The sequence below is a fragment of the Oncorhynchus tshawytscha genome, linkage group LG08 (genome assembly GCF_018296145.1).
Source record: "Oncorhynchus tshawytscha isolate Ot180627B linkage group LG08, Otsh_v2.0, whole genome shotgun sequence".
In the NCBI taxonomy this organism is placed as follows: domain Eukaryota; kingdom Metazoa; phylum Chordata; class Actinopteri; order Salmoniformes; family Salmonidae; genus Oncorhynchus; species Oncorhynchus tshawytscha.
The window spans coordinates 77,802,826-77,822,708 of NC_056436.1; the positions used below are offsets into that span (position 1 = coordinate 77,802,826).

General features: G+C 43.8%; 1 protein-coding gene across 1 annotated transcript; it reads left to right on the plus strand.

The window, feature by feature from the left end:
- Positions 1-2,536: 2,536 nt before the first annotated feature.
- Positions 2,537-15,437, plus strand: LOC112255903 (cytoplasmic polyadenylation element-binding protein 4). Its single transcript, XM_024428741.2, is given in 13 exon segments — positions 2,537-2,660; positions 3,765-4,597; positions 4,600-4,917; positions 6,309-6,404; positions 7,559-7,649; positions 8,725-8,775; positions 8,945-8,968; positions 9,761-9,937; positions 10,131-10,220; positions 11,028-11,146; positions 11,508-11,622; positions 11,796-11,977; positions 12,196-15,437. Coding segments are annotated over 12 exon segments (2,244 nt in total). The 5' UTR covers positions 2,537-2,660; positions 3,765-3,844; the 3' UTR covers positions 12,424-15,437.
- Positions 15,438-19,883: the final 4,446 nt, after the last annotated feature.

The window sequence follows — 19,883 nt, forward strand, 5'->3', positions numbered from 1 at the left end:
TGCAGAGAGAGCACAACCCCCATCCACATCAACGGGACAGTAGTGGAGAAGGTGGAAAGATTTAAGTTCCTTGTACGGCAACTGCACCGCCCTCAACTGCTAGGCACTCCAGAGGGTAGAGCGGTCTGCACAACGCATCACCGGGGGCAAATTACCTGCCCTCCAGGACACCTACAGCACCCAATGTCACAGGAAAGCCGAAAAGATCATCAAGGACAACAACTACCCGAGCCACTGTCGGTTCACCCTGCTATCATCCAGAAGGCGAGGTCAGTACAGGTGAATCACAGCTGGGACCGAGAGACAGCTTCTATCTCAAGGCCCCTAGACTGTTAAAGAGCCAACACTAACAGAGCGGCTGCTGCCAACATACAGACTCAAATCACTGGCCACTTAAATAAATGGATTTAATAAAGGTATCACTAGTCACATTAAATAATGCCACTTTAATGTTTACATATCCTACATTACTCATCTCATATGTACAGTTGAAGTCAGACGTTTACATACACTTAGGTTGGAGTCGTTAAAACTCATTTTTCAAAGACTCCACAAATTTCTTGTTAACAAACTATCATTTTGGCAAGTCATTCTGGACATCTACTTTGTGCATGACACAAGTAATTTTTCCAACAATTGTTTACAGACAGATTATTTCACTTGAATTCACTGTATCACAATTCTAGTGGGTCAGAAGTTAACATACACTAAGTTGACTGTGCCTTTAAACAGCTTGGATTCCAGAAAATTATGTCATTGCTTTAGAAGCTTCTTATAGGCTAATTGACATCATTTGAGTCAATTAGAGGTATACCTGTGGATGTATTTCAAGGCCTACCTTCAAACTCAGTGCATCTTTGCTTGACATCATTGGAAAATCAAAAGAAATCGGCCAAGACCTCAGAAAAAAAGTTATAGACCTCCACAAGTCTGGTTGCACATTTTGAGTGTTCCTTATTTGTTAAGTAAAAAACAGAGCACAGAAAAACGGAATCAACAAAGGCAATGCTACCAAATACTAATTGAGTGTATGTAAACATCTGACCCACTGGGAATGTGATGAAATAAATAAAAGCTGAAATAAATCATTCTCTTTACTATTATTCTGACATTTCACATTCTTAAAATAAAGTGGTGATCCTAACTGACCTAAGACAGGGATTTTTTACTAGGATTAAATGTCAGGAATTGTGAAAACTGAGTTTACACGTATTTGGCTAAGGTGTACGCAAACTTCTGACTTCAACTGTATATATATTGTATTTTATACCATCTTGCCTATGCCGCACAGCCATGGCGCATCCATATATTTATATGTACATATTCTTATTCCATTCCCTTACATTGTGTGTATAAGGTAGTCATTGTGAATTTGTTAGATTACTTGTTAGATATTATTGCACTGTTGGAACTAGAAGCACAAGCATTTCGCAACACTCACATTAACATCTGTTAACCAAGTGAATGTGAGCAATACAATTTTATTTTATTTGACCAGAATAGAAAGAGGAGTGGGAGGCCCCGGTGCACAACTGAGCAAGAGGACAAGTCCTCAACTGGTAGCTTCATTAAATACTACCCGCAAAACACCAGTCTCAACATCGACAGTCTAGAGGCAACTCTGGGATGCTGGCCTTCTAGGCAGAGTTGCTCTGACCAGTGTCTGTGTTTAGTTGCCCATCTTAATCTTTTATTTTTATTGGCCAGTCTGAGATATGACTTTTTCTTTGCAACTCTGCCTAGAAAGCCAGCATCCCGGAGTCACCTCTTCACTGTTGACGTAGAGACTGGTGTTTTGCAAGTACTATTTATTGAAGCTGCCAGTTGAGGACTTGTGAGGCATCTGTTTCTCAAATTAAAAGTCTAATTGAAACTTGTTCTCAAAACATTATTTAATCACCTTTCAATAACCTATCATTTCCGTTCTCAGAACGTTAATGAAAACTTTCCGGAAACCATAGTAAGACGTTATCAGAACCTTCCTGCAACCTAAAATTGAACGTTGCCAGAACAGGTGAAATTTTCACTTCAGTTCTCAGAACATTCAGTTTCACCGGCCAGGAAACGTATAGCTTCGTTCCCAGAACCAATGGGAAACCAAAAACGTATGTTACCACAAATTCCAAGGAACCAAATGTGCTAGCTGATTCAATATTTGCCTCTTATCTTGCCTTTTTCTTGGGTTTAAATGTGTTTAATAAACCCATTTAATCATAGCTGAATATCGCACAGAAGCCTTGACTGACTAGATGTTTAAATGCAGGCAGTATTGAATGTATTGATTTCCTTACATTATTTTCCTGTATGTCCAACTCCCACCCATGAATTTCTCGACATCCTTATTTGGGCGGAGAACGTCTTGAATGCATGTGCAATTTCGTTGAAAAGGCGTGAGATGGGTGTGGCTTCCCCACACATATCCAATGAAACCCCATTCATCTGTGGAAAGGGGCGAGGCCGCAGAGGGAAACCCTTGCAGTCTGTGGACGGGAGTTGGTGGAGGGGGCGGGGTTATGAGACGGAAGTGTCTAACTGACTGGTCCAGCTGTCATCGACTAGAAGAGACCATTCGCACCGGCTGACTTGGAAATGCAGAAAATGGAAAAAAGCTGAAATATGGCAACATCTAGGAACCATAAGGACATGACGACAATTTAGAGGTACATAATGCACGACCTAGAATGAGTTTCATAAATATAATGTCATACCAGAGAATTGCACTCAGGTTTGTACTCGTAGTTTGGAATTGCTAAATTATGATGACAACGATTGGTGCTAAGCTATGACATTGAACACACAGGACACGAAACCGACGAGGTCGTTTAAAGATACACATACCATTTAATACCAATATTACCGCAGATCCAGGCCGTGTATCGCTGTAGGTGGAATTTTAGGATACATTTCATTTCTAGTCGACATTGTTGCTTATCTGCGTCGATTGCTCGCTAGATCGGCAACAATGTATCTACTGTGGTAGCTTGTCGGCTATAACCGTAGCAGCTTTTATACAGGGAACTAGGCTACCCTAGATTCAGAACAGACAAGAGACGTCATCAGTATTTGCTTTAAATGGTCGCGTCGGAGTTGGTCATTGGAGAAAAAAAATAATCTAGATATTCGGTAGGTGGTGGTGTATTTACCTTACTTATAACGCGCGGGCATAGACACACTACACTGCATATAGACCGCATATAGATAAACACTGATAATCGCAATGTGTTTGATTGACAGGGCACATGGAGCCCAACGTAGCAGCTGTTAGCTTGCTAGCCACATAACGACCTTTGGGAAGTGAAACGTCAAGGAACAGTGTAGCCAGCCTGCCTGGTTGGTGATATGTGCTTCTACCATGTCTAACCCACGCAGCTTAACTCGAGTGTTTTCTGTTGCGGCTTGTTAGTGCTACTGCTATGCTTAGTCTGTGTAATTTTATCATGTAGCCTTGGCCTACCGTGGCTGAGCGAGTCAATGATTTCTTCTCATTGAGTTACATCACAGGACTAGCAGGCTGCAGCAAAGTCACTGCAGTTGGCGAGGCTGGTGTTTTGGAAGGCCTGTAGGCTCAAATTGTGGTGGGACAGCCTTTGTATTTATATCCTCAATCCTCCCTCCCCGCTCTCTCCCTCCCCTCCCCGCTCTCTCCCTCCCTCCCCACTCTCCCCCACATCCCCCTTTCTCGCTCATGCCTTCACTCCTCACCTCCCCCTCACCCACTTTTCCCCCTTCTCTCCCTCACTTCTCTCCTTTCTCATGTTAAACAGTAGGACATAGGCCTAGAAGACACTGAGATAAGAAGAACCAAGTTAAGGAGGAAACATTGCCTTTACCCCAGGATTCATAAATGGATGACTACGGCTTCGGAGTCCTGGTGAAGAATAACTGCAGTGGCAACAAGTCTGCTTTCCCCGTGAGGATCCCTCACCTCCAACCCCAACCCTCCCACCTCAATCACCCCGCCAACCCACCCAGCCCCCCTTCATTCATCAATAGCACCTCGGCCACCAATGGAGGAGGTAGCGCCTGGCTGTTCCCCTCCGTAACACCCCACAGTAACATGCAGGATGAGATCCTTGACTCCGACAAGGCCAAAGCCCTGGACCTGCAGGAGAAGGCCCAGCCGCAGGCCCTCTCCCCTGGGCAGCAAGAGACCAGAGGTGGCCTAGGGGAGCTAGATGGGTCTCTACCTGAGGACTGCTCCCTGGAGAAGGGCTCATTGGAGAGCAGTGGTGGGAAGGAGAAGCTTAGGGGTGGGATGGACTCTCCTCCGGTGCTGGGGGGGTTTGACTACCAGGACAGCCTGGGGATGGCGACGTCTGGAGCCCAGTCCACCACCACTACCTCCTCCCTGACCTCCTTCAACAACTGGTCCCCGGCCGTACCCTCCAACCCCTCCCCCGTGGTCAGTGAGGACGTTGGGAGCGGGTTCTTTGGCCCTGCCGGTTCCAACGCTAACGGACCCCCGATGCTTTTCCAGAACTTCTCCCACCACGCCGGGCCCGGCTTCGGAGGGGTGGGGGGTAGCTTCTCCCCCCAGATTGGCCCTGTCTCCCAGCACCACCCTTCTCCACACCCCCACCACTACCACCCCCACAACCAGGGGGTCCCCCGCAGCACCGCCGTTCCCCAGCTTCTCCCCACCCTCCCCAGCCCTCCTTCCCCCCTCACCCCCACCGCTCTGGAGCTTTCACCCAGCTGCCCCACCTGGCCCCAGCCCAGGCAAAGCCACCCTCCCCTTGGGGCAGCTACCAGAGCCCTGCCCCCTCCACCCCCACTTCCACGTCCTGGAGCCCTGGAGTGGGGTACGGTGGCTGGGGAGGGTCACAGGGGGTCCGAGAGTACCGCAGGGGCCTCAACGGAGGGGTTACGGCCCTCAACTCCATCTCACCACTAAAGAAGTCTTTCCCCAACAACCAGGTACTCTTCCAGCTAGTTATACTGCACACCTCCCGTTGAACAACCAGGTACTCTTCCAGCTAGTTATACAGCACACCTCCCGTTGAACAACCAGGTACTCTTCCAGCTAGTTATACAGCACACCTCCCGTTGAACAACCAGGTACTCTTCCAGCTAGTTATACAGCACACCTCCCGTTGAACAACCAGGTACTCGTCCAGCTAGTTATACAGCACACCTCCCGTTGAACAAGCTGGCACTGTCCTAGCTAGATATACTGCATACCTCCAATTGAACAAGCTGGCACTGTGCTAGCTAGTTATACAGCACACCTCCAATTGAACAAGCTGGCACTGTGCTAGCTAGTTATACAGCACACCTCCAATTGAACAAGCTGGCACTGTGCTAGATATACTGCACACCTCCAATTGAACAAGCTGGCACTGTGCTAGATATACTGCACACCTCCAATTGAACAAGCTGGCACTGTGCTAGATATACTGCACACCTCCAATTGAACAAGCTGGCACTGTACTAGATATACTGCACACCTCCAATTGAACAAGCTGGCACTGTACTAGATATACTGCACACCTCTAATTGAACAAGCTGGCACTGTGCTGCTGATAAGCTGGCACTGCACACCTCTAATTGAACAAGCTGGCACTGTACTAGATATACTGCACAAGCTGGCACTGTGCTAATTGAACAAGCTGGCACTGTGCTAGATATACTGCTCCAATTGAACAAGCTGGCACTATACTGCACACCTCTGGCACTGTGCTTGAACAAGCTGGCACTGTGCTAGATATACTGCACACCTCCAATTGAACAAGCTGGCACTGTACTAGAACAAGCTGGCATACTGCGCAAGCTGGCACTGTACCTGTCCACTTGAACAAGCTGGCACTGTGCTAGATATACTGCACACCTCCAATTGAACAAGCTGGCACTGTGCTAGATATACTGCACACCTCCACTTGAACAAGCTGGCACTGTACTAGATATACTGCACACCTCCAATTGAACAAGCTGGCACTGTGCTAGATATACTGCACACCTCCAATTGAACAAGCTGGCACTGTACTAGCTAGATATACAGCACATCATACCTGCTAAGACTGGATGTCCCAAAGGCCTCAGACTGATGAGTAGCTTAACCATAATCATAATGACCTACAATTTAACTAGTAAATTATTTTCCTTCATTTAAATGTTTTGCCAAACTCATTGTGCTTGATTTAGTTGGTTATGATATCATTTATTCACGCCTACAGCTAATCCAGCTAATACTGTTGTCTATTGAGCCTTAATATAAACTGCCTGTTATGCACATCAATGGTACTATCACATGGTACTATCCCACATGTACTACATGGTACAGTCCTACAGAATATTTTCCTGTCTTCCAGGTTCCCTCTCAGAAGTATCTTCGTAACAACTCTGGGTTCAACCACAAGCCTTGGCCGGAAGACAGCATGAGTCGCACTGACAACTTCCCTTTCCAGGTGAGTACAGAGATGAGCGAACGGTAGAGGGGAAAGTATATTCATCCACTCTTACAGGACAATGAAAGTGGAGTTAAAACATGCTTTTATATTGTTAAAACCAACACATGAAGCCTTGTTGAGGCCTTTTCAATTATGCACAATACAGTACACATCTAAGTAAATAAGAGCAAATATGATCTAGTTACGAGAGTCTAGTAAGTAGAGCATCTGATAACATCAATCAGGCCAACTAAATGATTCCGCTCACATGTAAGTAACTCTGTATTATTGGATAAGTAGACGTATACATCTGTCATTGTGGTGGTAAGCGAATGCCAGGATGAGGCCTATTCCGGTAATGTGTTCATCCAAAATGGCACAATATTCCCTGTATAGTGCACTACTTTTAACCAGAGCCTGGTCAGAAGTAGTGCACTATATATAGGGAATAGGGTGCCATTTGGGATGGAAACCCCAGTCTTCTGTCCTTGTTAGAGATGCAGTGCGTTAGAGATGCCACAACGCCTGTATGACAAATGTTGACATACTGTCATCTCACTTCTGCAGGCTTTGGCCCTGTTTGAAAATTGCAGATCTGATATGACCTGGATTTGCGTAAATCTAGTTTTATCTTTCCAGTCACATACAGATCAGTGATTACTTCAAGGAATGGATTAATTGAAAAATAATCACTGTTTATCTACTTTTTTGTTGTTTTTTTATTCCCCTTTATTTAAGCAGGGAGGCCAGTTGAGAACAAGTTCTCATTTACAACTGCGACCTGGCCAAGATAAAGCAAAGCAGTGCGACACAAACAACAACACAGAGTTACACATGGAAGGGGCATGACAGGGGCAGGGCCATGTGATACAAAGCAGTAGATTATCTACATCTGTAGATATCTCTGTAGAATCAGATAAATAGATTTAGTCTGTATTGTAGTTGATAAGCGTCACCACAGAACTTCTCCATGGACGTGTAACTGTTTAGAGGGTCTTAAGTACCAGGATAACACAGATATCATCTATTATCAAAGCAAAACTTTGTCAAGGGTCTAGATTAGAACCTACCACCTCTGGGTTCTAGAGTCAGAATGGTTCTATTTTCCTGTTCTTACATAGAACACCGCAGGCTAATCATTGTGTTCCCTGTCTCTGTGTGTCTCTCAGCAGGAGAGAACCCGTTCCTTTGATGGCTTCAGCATGCACTCCCTGGAGAACAGTCTAATTGATATTATGAGGGCTGAACAGGATTCCTTGAAAGGTGAGTTTCTCTGTTTCACATAGTATGAAAAAACACCCTGGGCCTGTATTCACAAAGCATCTCAGAATAAGAGTGCTGTTCTTGAATCAGTTTTCTCTTTTAGAAAATAAGAAATATGATTATATGGTCAGGGGGGGACATGATCATAGATCAGCAGTCCTACTCTGAGATGCTTTGTGAATATAGGCCCTGGTATTCTGGAATACTCCAAACAATGAGAAAATATTAGCTGGACATACTGTAATGGCATGTTTTATGTAGAGCTTGATGATTGATGTCACATAATTCTGACTGGTTGGTGAAATGGCTGCTTAGCTCAAATCGCTGCACCAACACAAAGTGTGGTTGTACTGGATACTCATAAAAGATGATACTCGTTGATGTCAAGTCTTTTCAAAGACATCCTGCTACAGTAGAGCAGAGTAGTGGAAGCACAGACACATTCATAAGACTGAGTCCTCTGAGTGGTGGGAGTACTGAGCAATACTCTTCTGTCTTAACCTGCTCAACCTCACACACAAAGCTACCTGTTAAAGTACCTCCATGCTGGCACTTTCATCTCTGCTCCACTCTCTATTCTCTCCACCAACATGAATTAAACATGACGTTTTGTCGCATCACATTTCTGAAGACACATTTTTTTTTTGCTAAGACTGTCACTATGTTAATGTAGGCCAGTCGATCCACCCTGATTATGCTCTAATTTCCCCTCTGATCACGTCTCGCAATCGGTTGGCTGTTAAGTCAGAGTTCTCTGGATGCTTTGATGGTTCTGCTGCTCATCTCAATTCTCATTCTCCTCAGTACATCACAGAACAGCTACAGTTGTTAGAATACGATTGCTGTATGGAGTTAGAATGCGGTGGCCGGGTGGAGTTAGAATGCGGTGGCCGGGTGGAGTTAGAATGCGGTGGCCGGGTGGAGTTAGAATGCGGTGGCCGGGTGGAGTTAGAATGCGGTGGCCGGGTGGAGTTAGAATGCGGTGGCCGGGTGGAGTTAGAATGCGGTGGCCGGGTGGAGTTAGAATGCAAAATAATATGCGTATTCTAACTGACTTCTGTCTGTTCCTCTCCAGGTCGCTATGGTTTCTCTCACCAAGGCGGAGACATGTCTTTGCCCATGAATGGTATGGAAATGTTACTTTACCTCAATACTATAAAGTTTATAGCTTTGTTCAGTCATTCACAGTAGTGGTAGTAAATTGGATGTGATTTGTTCATGGGATTTACATTATTTTGTAACCCTGTGCTGTTAAGAGTTGGTATGAAGGTTGTTGTCCCTTGTTTTACATGCAGCTAGGAGCTATGGCAGACGACGAGGTAATGCTAAACCCAAAATGTCTTCATGTTTTAGCTTCCATCATATCATTATTTGCAAAGCCTCGATTATGTCTGGTTTGGCCTCGCTGTGTAATAGGGTACTGTTTCAGATATGTGTTTTCCTCCCGACTCTGACTGTTCACTAGGTCCCGACTGAACCTGCAGAGGAAGACTTAAGTCCCCAGGGAGGATTTGAGGATTTGAAATTAGTATTTTTTTTCTTTTTTTACATAAAAATAAAATGTATTAATTCAATCCAAATACTATAAGCCTGGTAGAGTTCCAGGTCATCTGTGTTGCAGTCGTGCTGACTGTCCGTCTCACAGATTGCTATATTAACAACTTTCAACACTTGTGGTTGGTATGAGAGCGACAGCAAAAAAGAAGATGACCTGACAGGATTGTAGACTGCCTGTTTCCTGCTGGGCTTTTGTGACGTGGCTGTGGTGGCTTGCCACTGGACTTTAACAAAGCATTATGTTGCAAGTGCTTGAGGGAATTGTGGTTGGTTTCATGATCATGGTTCTCATTTGTCTTCACAATAACATTTATTTGGGTAAAATCTTACCCTTTTTCCAAAACTGAGTCAAACGGAGCTGAGCAGAGCTATACCAAGCTGGCCTGGTTAAACATTCACGATAATTGCTGGAAGGGACAATGTGTAAATGAAATATCGGAGTCAGCACAGTATGGTTTGGAAAATTCTAACCACAAATGGGTGCAAAGTGGCCAAATAAATCCAGGGTGTCTGGGTTAGTACGGTTTGAGTATCTCTTTCTCTCCGCTCTCCAGGTCACTCGAACCTGTTCCCCATGGGGGACGAGCACTCCTTCGGAGAGGACGAGTCAGGTGACCAGGGACTTCCTGGTTTAGGATCCGCCCACTGTTTCCCGCAGCTCAACGGAGAGCGAGTGGAGAGGTACTCACGCAAGGTGTTTGTGGGAGGACTGCCCCCCGATATAGACGAAGGTATTGATCAATGAACAGAATATTGCACCTTCTACAATGTTGTTTTAGGATTATAAACAATCGTCTCTGTTTTCTATGGTAATGGGCCCTGACATATGATGTCATAGAGGCTTAGAGGCTGTGGACCACCATTGCAGGTTCCTGAAGGCTAGTTGACTGTGTAGTTGACTAGCTTTGACTCTTTCATTCTCAGATGAGATCACCGCCAGTTTCCGCCGGTTCGGTCACCTGTTTGTCGATTGGCCCCACAAAGCTGAGAGCAAGTCCTATTTCCCACCTAAAGGTGAGTCTGATATGGTCACATTGGCCAGTGAATACTCTGTGACCCGGTAATGAAGGGAATACTCGGTGCCCTGGTAATGAAGGGAATACTAACGTGCCCTGGTAATGAAGGGAATACTAACGTGCCCTGGTAATGAAGGGAATACTAACGTGCCCCGGTAATGAAGGGAATACTAACGTGCCCCGGTAATGAAGGGAATACTAACGTGCCCTGGTAATGAAGGGAATACTAACGTGCCCCGGTAATGAAGGGAATACTAACGTGCCCCGGTAATGAAGGGAATACTAACGTGCCCCGGTAATGAAGGGAATACTAACGTGCCCCGGTAATGAATGAAGGAATACTAACGTGCCCCGGTAATGAAGGGAATACTAACGTGCCCCGGTAATGAAGGGAATACTAACGTGCCCCGGTAATGAAGGGAATACTAACGTGCCCCGGTAATGAAGGGAATACTAACGTGCCCCGGTAATGAAGGGAATACTAACGTGCCCGGTAATGAAGGGAATACTAACGTGCCCCGGTAATGAAGGGAATACTAACGTGCCCGGTAATGAAGGGAATACTAACGTGCCCCGGTAATGAAGGGAATACTAACGTGCCCCGGTAATGAAGGGAATACTAACGTGCCCCGGTAATGAAGGGAATACTAACGTGCCCTGGTAATGAAGGGAATACTAACGTGCCCCGGTAATGAAGGGAATACTAACGTGCCCCGGTAATGAAGGGAATACTAACGTGCCCCGGTAATGAAGGGAAATAGATGAAGGTCATGAGAGTATTGAGCGTTTTCTTTCCCCTCTTAAGGTTATGCATTCTTGCTGTTCCAAGACGAGAGCTCTGTCCAGGATCTGATTGATGCCTGTATCGAGGAGGATGGCAAGCTCTACCTCTGTGTCTCCAGCCCCACCATCAAGGACAAGCCTGTGAGTGGAGCTTTATGTGTGTGTGTGTGTGTGTGTCTGCCCAGTGTGAGACAGTCTGTCTGAGTCTCCCACACACCCAGGCAGTATTTAAAAATGTTTTTAACTGTAATTAAACTTCTTGGTTGGAGTTGTCTGTCCTCCTTGTCAGTCTAGCACTGCTGGTATAAATAGTTGAGATTTCCCCAGTCCACCCCCCTAGTTCTGCCCAGTCCACCCCCCATGGTTCACATCTAGTTGTATGGACATTGAAAGAGTTTTACAGACGTTATATGGAATTTGTTACAGCCTTTTCTAGATGTTGTTTGAGTGTTAAATGGGTGTTATCTGAACGTTGTCTGGCCATGCCTGTGTGTTCCTCTAGGTCCAGATCCGTCCCTGGAACCTGAACGACAGTGACTTTGTGATGGACGGCTCTCAGCCTCTGGACCCCAGGAAGACCATCTTCGTAGGGGGGGTGCCACGTCCTCTACGCGCAGGTACTGGACTGTGTTTCTGTGTCTGTGAGGAATGTTGGGGTGGAATGGGGTGAGAGAGTGGAAGAGCTAAAGACCCTGAGCTACAGTCGTAATGCCTAGGCTTTAGCTCAGCAGGCTAACACTGTCTGACAGACCCAGCCAGCCACATCATCCTATATGTGTTAATGTTCCAGTGGAGCTGGCCATGATAATGGATCGTCTGTATGGAGGAGTGTGTTACGCTGGCATCGACACAGACCCTGAGCTGAAGTACCCTAAAGGAGCGGGCCGTGTGGCATTCTCCAATCAGCAGAGCTACATCGCTGCTATCAGCGCTCGATTCGTTCAGCTGCAGCACGGCGAGATCGACAAACGGGTGAGTCAGTCGGTCTTTGGTAGTTTAGCGGAGCCACATACGCCGTGCATTTTGTCCAGGAGAAGAACCATAGAGACCTCACGTGCACACAATAGCTAAGCTACAAAATGGAGCTGGGTCTGAGCTTCTCCCCAAGAGTTTCTCTTGTCTCATTCCATCTGGGTATGTTTCATCTCCTCCCTCCCTCTTTCCCCTTCTGTCCTCCCCCTTTCCCCCAGGTGGAAGTGAAGCCATACGTGCTGGATGACCAGCTGTGTGATGAGTGCCAGGGGACACGCTGTGGGGGGAAGTTCGCTCCCTTCTTCTGCGCTAACGTCACCTGTCTCCAGTACTACTGTGAGTACTGCTGGGCCGCCATCCACTCCCGGGCCGGACGAGAGTTCCACAAGCCACTGGTCAAGGAGGGGGGCGACCGGCCCCGACACATATCCTTTAGGTGGAACTAGGGAGGGAGAGGGTGACGGGCTATGTTGTAGAAAATAAATGCACTTTTCTTTTTTCTGGTTCCTATTTAGTTTGGAAAATTAATTTAAAAGCTTAATTTAATCTTTATTTTTTTAATCAGACCTTCTCAGAACAGTAAATGCTAAGAAGGACAACTAAGTGAATGAAATCCCGTTTTGAATTTAAGTTAAGGTGTGCATGAGTACTTGGATGCATTATTAGATATGAGAAGAAGTGTTTCTTCTGACTTGACTGTACTTTTCTCACATTAGCTGGCGAAGCTGCTTACATTTGTTGTCAAGAGTAACATAACATTTGAGTGAGGTATGTGCTGCACCTCAATCAGTATATTAACTAGAACAGTTGTGTGTTAAAGGGTACACTTATTTTTGTTAATTTACGCATGCAGGATTAGGTTGATATTTGTATCGTTAACCAAAGTTTGAGAGTAACTGGTCGGGTTAAAGTTCAATAGTCAAAGAAAACCACTGCAGAAGGGCAGACTGACTGACAATTCCCTTCATCATAAATAAACTGTTCAGAATACATGCAGGATTATTTCAGAAAAGATTATCCTCTCGGGCCTGGCAGCGATTACTGGCATGTGTTTCTAGATCATGGTTTTAAATTGACTCTTTGTAGCCAAAATGGGCAAACCAAAGATTGGCCTAAAAACAAGTGATCAACGGCAGTTGATTATCTGAGGGGTTTAAGGACTATAAGACTCCATTTTCAGGTTCAGAAGGTCAGGAAGGCTAGTGCTGTTTTAAGTTGTTGAATTGTGGAGAGAGGGGAGAAACTGTCTTTGGAAAGACAGGTTTCAGCTGATAGACTACAAGCCCTAGCTGTCTAGGCAGGGATCAGGTATTGGCAGTAGTATTAGCTCACTTTATATTGTCAGGGATATTAGCACTGGATGCTAACATGCTAATATTGTAGTACTAGTAGGAATTCACAGTACAGTGGTAGCTAGCTACAGTGTTCCCTGAGTGACTCATAGTATGTAGCCTGGTCGTGGCCTGTATGTGCTTCAGTGTTGAACCAACTCCTCTGCCTATCCTTGTCCAGCTAATTAACACAGAGAGTTGGCTAAAGCACAGACAGACTGGACAACCAGGCTAGTCTCATGGTGATCTGATGCACTCTCTCTCCCATGACTGGAGTGTAGAGGAAATAGATCCGAACTGTGGCGGATGGATATGCTAGTGGATCCTTGCTGTGGAGGATGAATACGTTAGTAGCTGGACACTCTGAAGAACTTACTGTCACAGAGATAAAGATATTATTTTATACATGGCCTGCTGATTTTTGTACAGTGTTTTATAGCTGATTATTTTGTCATGAACATATAAATTTATTATGCACTACTTTTCTAAATATTTTTTTCAATAGTCGTTTTAGGCACATTTTTCATAAGATGATAACTCCTTTTGCAATACCTCATTTTTTTTCCACTTGATGAGAAATAATTTTGTACCTTTGTTACTAAGAGATCTGCATTTATTGTAAAACTTAATTTAAAAAGAGAAAATTAATGATATTAATATAATTTTCAATTTAGCTTTTTATATATTTAAGTGCTGGTAAATCTTAAATAGTCTGGTCCATTGGTGTGATTGTGTAAAGGAAAGATAAACAGCCAGACTACAGATGGTTAGCCAATCGTGTACAGACTTCTCTTTCATAATAATAAACCATAAGTACTGGATCTTAAGGCATGACGAGACCTTTCTAAACTTATTTTGATAGTCTTGAAACATATATTCAGCTTGTAGTGGGTAAGGAAAATCTAGATGCCATTTTTTGACTTGGGTGGATGAGTAAACCCTTATTCCCTTGTATCATCAGAGAGAACTATGACCGGTGTTCTAAAAACTAGATTCCCTTTCTGGAACTACCTGAAGGTTCCAGAACGTTCCAGTTATTCTATGCATGCATGACGTAATACACAATAACAACATGACTTGGCTAGTGTTAATGCAGGAAACTATTGTAATGCGCTAGACGGCTTTCCTTTTTGTTTGAGTTTTTAGTTCTCCTTTCAGATCACCTCCTAATATCTAGCTTCTCTTTCTCTCCTCAAGTCTGCATCCCTCGCAGGCAGACAGGCAGGCAGGCAGGGAGACAGGATACCAGAGTGATAACACTTATACGAGTTTAGCCATATAGACACTTCCTAAAAGAGACTTGATCACTCCACCCCTGTGATGTGGCTTTGGGACATAGACTTGAATGTGATTCATGTTGCAAGTTAACTTTGAGCGCTTATGTGCAATCCTTCTTTCCTAAAACAGTTTCTCTCATTCTGCAATGTAAACCCATATAAACCATGTAAACATTAAAACAGGATTATTTTTTTCAGTCTACTATTCATGCTGGTGTCTGCAAAGCGAAATGTTCTACTAATATATAAATATATATATGTGAATTTATTTTTAAACATTTGTTTTGTGCTTATTCAATGATTTTGCTACCATGCTACTGTGATTGAGAAAACATTGTATATACTAGGTTGGTGATGTATTTTGTTATATTCTCAATTGAAATGTAACTTTCATTTGGATCAGATTTTTCTATTTTTTTGGGGTGATGTGTTAAACTTGTTGATGTCTAGGTTTTCTAATTGCTGTATTGTGCATCACATTCAGAGGAATAATGTCTGTTAGTATTACTTGATTGCGAAACATGCCAATAGTTTTTAATGGTATGCTGGGAAGGTTGTATTTATTGATATCTTTTTTACTTGAGACATCATCTTGATTTTTATTATGTCATTTCACATTTATAAGTTCCGATTTGAACCCCCCCCACATACACAAACACACACACACAATTATGTTGTGCTAATTAAAGATGTCAGTTTTTATAGTTGGTTTGTAGAACTGAAGTAAAAAAACAAAAAACAAGATCTAATGTCCTATAAGCATCTGCAGCCAACTATTTAGAACTGTATGCATACAACATTTGAAGTATGTGTATTGTGAGATGTTGAAAGAATAAAACTCCGCTGTGAGGAGAAGTGGTTGTGGTCAGTTTCTTGAGGAAAGCAAGGCATGTGTGCTGCTGAAAGTGTACATGTGCTGGAAATGGACAAATGTGCACTGGGTTTGTTTCTTCTCCCCGGTACATTCCTTTTGAACCCTGCACCCAAATATGAATTACTATTTGACTCATGCACTACAACACCTCATTCTGTTACTGAAGTGGACACAACTCCACTCATGGATTTAAAAACATTGTATTGGTATAAATTGGATTGAGGGAGTTTCACACCATATACACCAGTCCATTCCTCTAAGGGGAGTGAGTGTACGCTTCATGGAGATTGTTCCTCCTCCTCACAATACCCACCCCATCTACATTGTTCTGTTCCTCTCTTTAATTGTGTAAAGTGTGTTGTGAACTTGACTATAAGGGTAGAGAATTGGACCATAACCTTTCAGTGCAGCTGTGTGTGATGGTGTCACAGACAGACAGCGTCAGTGGTTTCTGACACATCTGGCCTGCTGTGCTGAACCAGGTCAGGCAGGGCTATTTATAGATTCAGGCAGATCCAATCCTCCAGCCCGCACCTTTGCCTCCTGATACCAACAACAGATACCTAGAGGTTTGAGAATACTGGTCTCAGCAGGCCACTGCAATTACAGTTGAATTTGGAAGTTTGCATACACCTTAGCCAAATGCATTTAAAACTCCGTTTTTCACAATTCCTAACATTTAATCCAAATGTTTCGGGTAGCCTTCCACAAGCTTCCCATAATATGTTTGATAAATTTTGTACCATTTCTCCTGACAGAGCTGGTGTAACTGAGTCAGTCAGGTTTGTAGACCTCCTTGCTTGCACATGCTTTTTCAGTTCTGCCCACAAATTGTCTATAGGGTTGAGGTTAGGGATTGTTGATGGCCACTCCAATACCTTGACTTTATTGTCCTAAAGCCATTTTGCCACGACTTTGCTTGCAAGTATGCTTGGAGTCATTGTCCATTTGGAAGACCCATTTGCGACCAAGCTTTAACTTCCTGACTGATGTCTTTATGTTGCTTCAATATATACACAGAATTTCCCTCCCTCATGATGCCATCTATTTTGTGAAGTGCATCAGTCCCTCCTGCAGCAAAGCACACCCACAACATGGTTGGGAAGATGTTCTTTGGCTTGCAAGCTTCCCCCTTTTTCCTCCAAACATAACGATGGTCATTATGGCCAAACAGTTCTATTTTTGTTTCATCAGACCAGAGGACATTTCTCCAAAAAGTATGATCTTTGTCCCCATGTGCAGTTGCAAACTGTAATCTGGCTTTTTTATGGAGGTTTTGGAGCAGTGGTTTCTTCCTTCGCTGAGCGGCCTTTCAGGTTATGTCGATATAGAACTCATTTTACTGTGGATATAGATACTTTGTACCTGTTTCCTCCAGCATCTTCACAAGGTCCTTTGCTGTTGTTCTGGGATTGATTTGCACTTTTCGCACCACAGTACGTTCATCTCTAGGAGACAGAATGTGTCTCCTTCCTGAGCAGTATGATGGCTGCGTGGTCCCATGGTATTTATACTTGCGTACTATTGTTTGTACAGATGAACGTGGTACCTTCAGGCATTTGGAAATTGCTCCCAAGGTCTAACATTTTTTTCTGAGGTCTTGGCTGATTTCTTTTGATTTTTCCATGATGTCAAGCAAAGAGGCACTGAGTTTGATGGTAGGCCTTGAAATACATCCACAGGTATACCTCTAATTGACTCAAATGATGTCAATTAGCCAATCAGAAGCTTCTACAGCCATGACATAATTTTCTGGAATCCAAGCTGTTTAAAGGCACAGTCAACTTAGTGTATGTAAACTTCTGATCCACTGGAATTGTGATACAGTGAAATAATCTCTTAACAATTGTTGGAAAAATTACTTGTGTCATGCACAAAGTAGATGTCCTGACCAACTTGCCAAAACTATAGTTTGTTAACAAGAAATTTGTGAAGTGGTTGAAAAAATGAATTTTAATGACTCCAACCTAAGTGTATGTAAACTTCCCGACATCAACTGTATGTGCTATTGAATTTCTGTATGGCAAAAATCTTATTTTCATCAATCCATTTGGTTGGCAGTGGCAAATTGTACTGCTCTTTTGGTCAGCAAGTGACAACACTAATGTTTACCGGGGCCCCCCGAGTGGTTAATGGCGCGGTAGGGATATCCTTGTCTCATCGCGCACCAGCGACTCCTGTGACGGGCCGGGCGCAGTGCACGCTAATCAAAGTTGCCAGGTGCACGGTGTTTACTCTGACACATTGGTGAGGCTGGCTTCCGGGTTGGATGCGCGCTGTGTTAAGAAGCAGTCTGGCTTGGTTGGGTTGTGTATCGGAGGACGCATGACTTTCAACCTTTGTCTCTCCCGAGCCGGTACGGGAGTTGTAGTGATGAGACAAGATAGTAGCTACTAACAATTGGATACCACGAAATTGGGGAGAAAAAAGGGTCAAATTAAAAAATGTCATTTAAAAACCACTAATGTTTACCAAATGAGTGATTAGCAGCTAAATTGAGAATGAAATAATTGTGCGTTCTGGCATCCTCATTGTTCTTGTTTCTCTAACTGGATCAATAGATTGTTTACGGACTGGGCACATGCGGCTAATCCTAATCCTGCTCGAGGTACGGTACGGTCTGGAGATTCGAGGAACTGTCCGTTTACTGGCCTAGCTAGCCAGCAGCATTTCTCTAGCTAGCTAATAACTTTAGCTAGCAAATGTTAACCTCAAGTTATTTTTGTCAGACAGGCAGAAATAAGATGCCAGGTGCTCAGTTCAAGGCTGTTTGCATGCCAAGTTTTGGATCTCAATCCTCACGATATAGTCAAAGATGTACAGCAATTGAAAGACTACCTGATCGAGTGGCTCACAGAGAAGACGAGATGCAGTTGTCAAAGAAAAAGATCAAATTAGCAAAGTATAACAACAAACCCGCACTGTCCAAGAAGAAACGAAAGGACGAGAGAACTTCGGTAGGATGCTGCAAGAGAACAGGAGCATCAAAGAGCCTGGACTCCCTCAGTCAGAGCAGTCAGGTTATACATTTAACTCCGATTGAAGACTAGATTACAATCTGTAATTGATTATTCCATTCCTCTCAATCTCAGGAATGGAATAGTTTTCTTTGTTTCCCTTAAATGTTATTATCAAATCAAATCAAATTTGTTTATATAGCCCTTCGTACATCAGCTGACATCTCAAAGTGCTGTACAGAAACCCAGCCTAAAACCCCAAACAGCAAGCAATGCAGGTGTAGAAGCACGGTGGCTAGGAAAAACTCCCTAGAAAGGCCAAAACCTAGGAAGAAACCTAGAGAGGAACCAGGCTATGTGGGGTGGCCAGTCCTCTTCTGGCTGTGCCGGGTGGAGATTATAACAGAACATGGCCAAGATGTTCAAATGTTCATAAATTACCTGCATGGTCAAATAATAATAATCAAAGGCAGAACAGTTGAAACTGGAGCAGCAACACGGCCAGGTGGACTGGGGACAGCAAGGAGTCATCATGTCAGGTAGTCCTGAGGCATGGTCCTAGGGCTCAGGTCCTCCGAGAGAGAGAAAGAAAGAGAGAAAGAGAGAATTAGAGAGAGAGCATACTTAAATCCACACAGGACACCGAAGAGGACAGGAGAAGTACTCCAGATATAACAAACTGACCCTAGCCCCCCGACACATAAACTACTGCAGCATAAATACTGGAGGCTGAGACAGGAGGGGTCAGGAGACACTGTGGCTCCATCCGAGGACACCCCCGGACCGGGCCAAACATAATGATTTAGTTTTTCTCCAAGTTTATGGACAACCTGGAAAATGTGCTGATTTGAGATGGAATTAAGGTTATGTTACCTGTAACGAAACAGGTAATGTACACCTCCAGCAATCTGTTCATTTAGTTTATTCTTTAATATACTCTGGTTGAAGAAATTGACTGTTGGTTTTGTTTTGATGGGGAATACAGATTTTCACTGTTGTCATGGGGAAAGAAGAATTAAAACAACTTCTTGAGTTGGGTGGGACTAAAGTTTAAGAGGGTGTGAACGATGCTGAATGAGACAAAGAGCTCTCCAGTAGTAGTACCAAAACATTCAAGGGCCATTTTCTCAAAAGTGGGTTTCAAGTTGATCAACTTTAAAAGCAGAATTACTTTCCCATTGTTCCTCAACTGTAGTGTATGATATACCATTGTAGTGTATGATATACCATTGTAGTGTATGATATACCATTGTAGTGTATGATATACCATTGTAGTGTATGATATACCATTGTAGTGTATGATATACCATTGTAGTGTACGATATAACATTTTCTAGCTTTGAGTCTCTACTTTTATCCATTGTAAAAAATAAAATAAACATTTTAAAAAGCATTTTCAAATGTTGCTACATAATATCGAAGTGGTCAGGCACTTTTCCGTTATTTCTGGTGAGCTATAACAGGTCT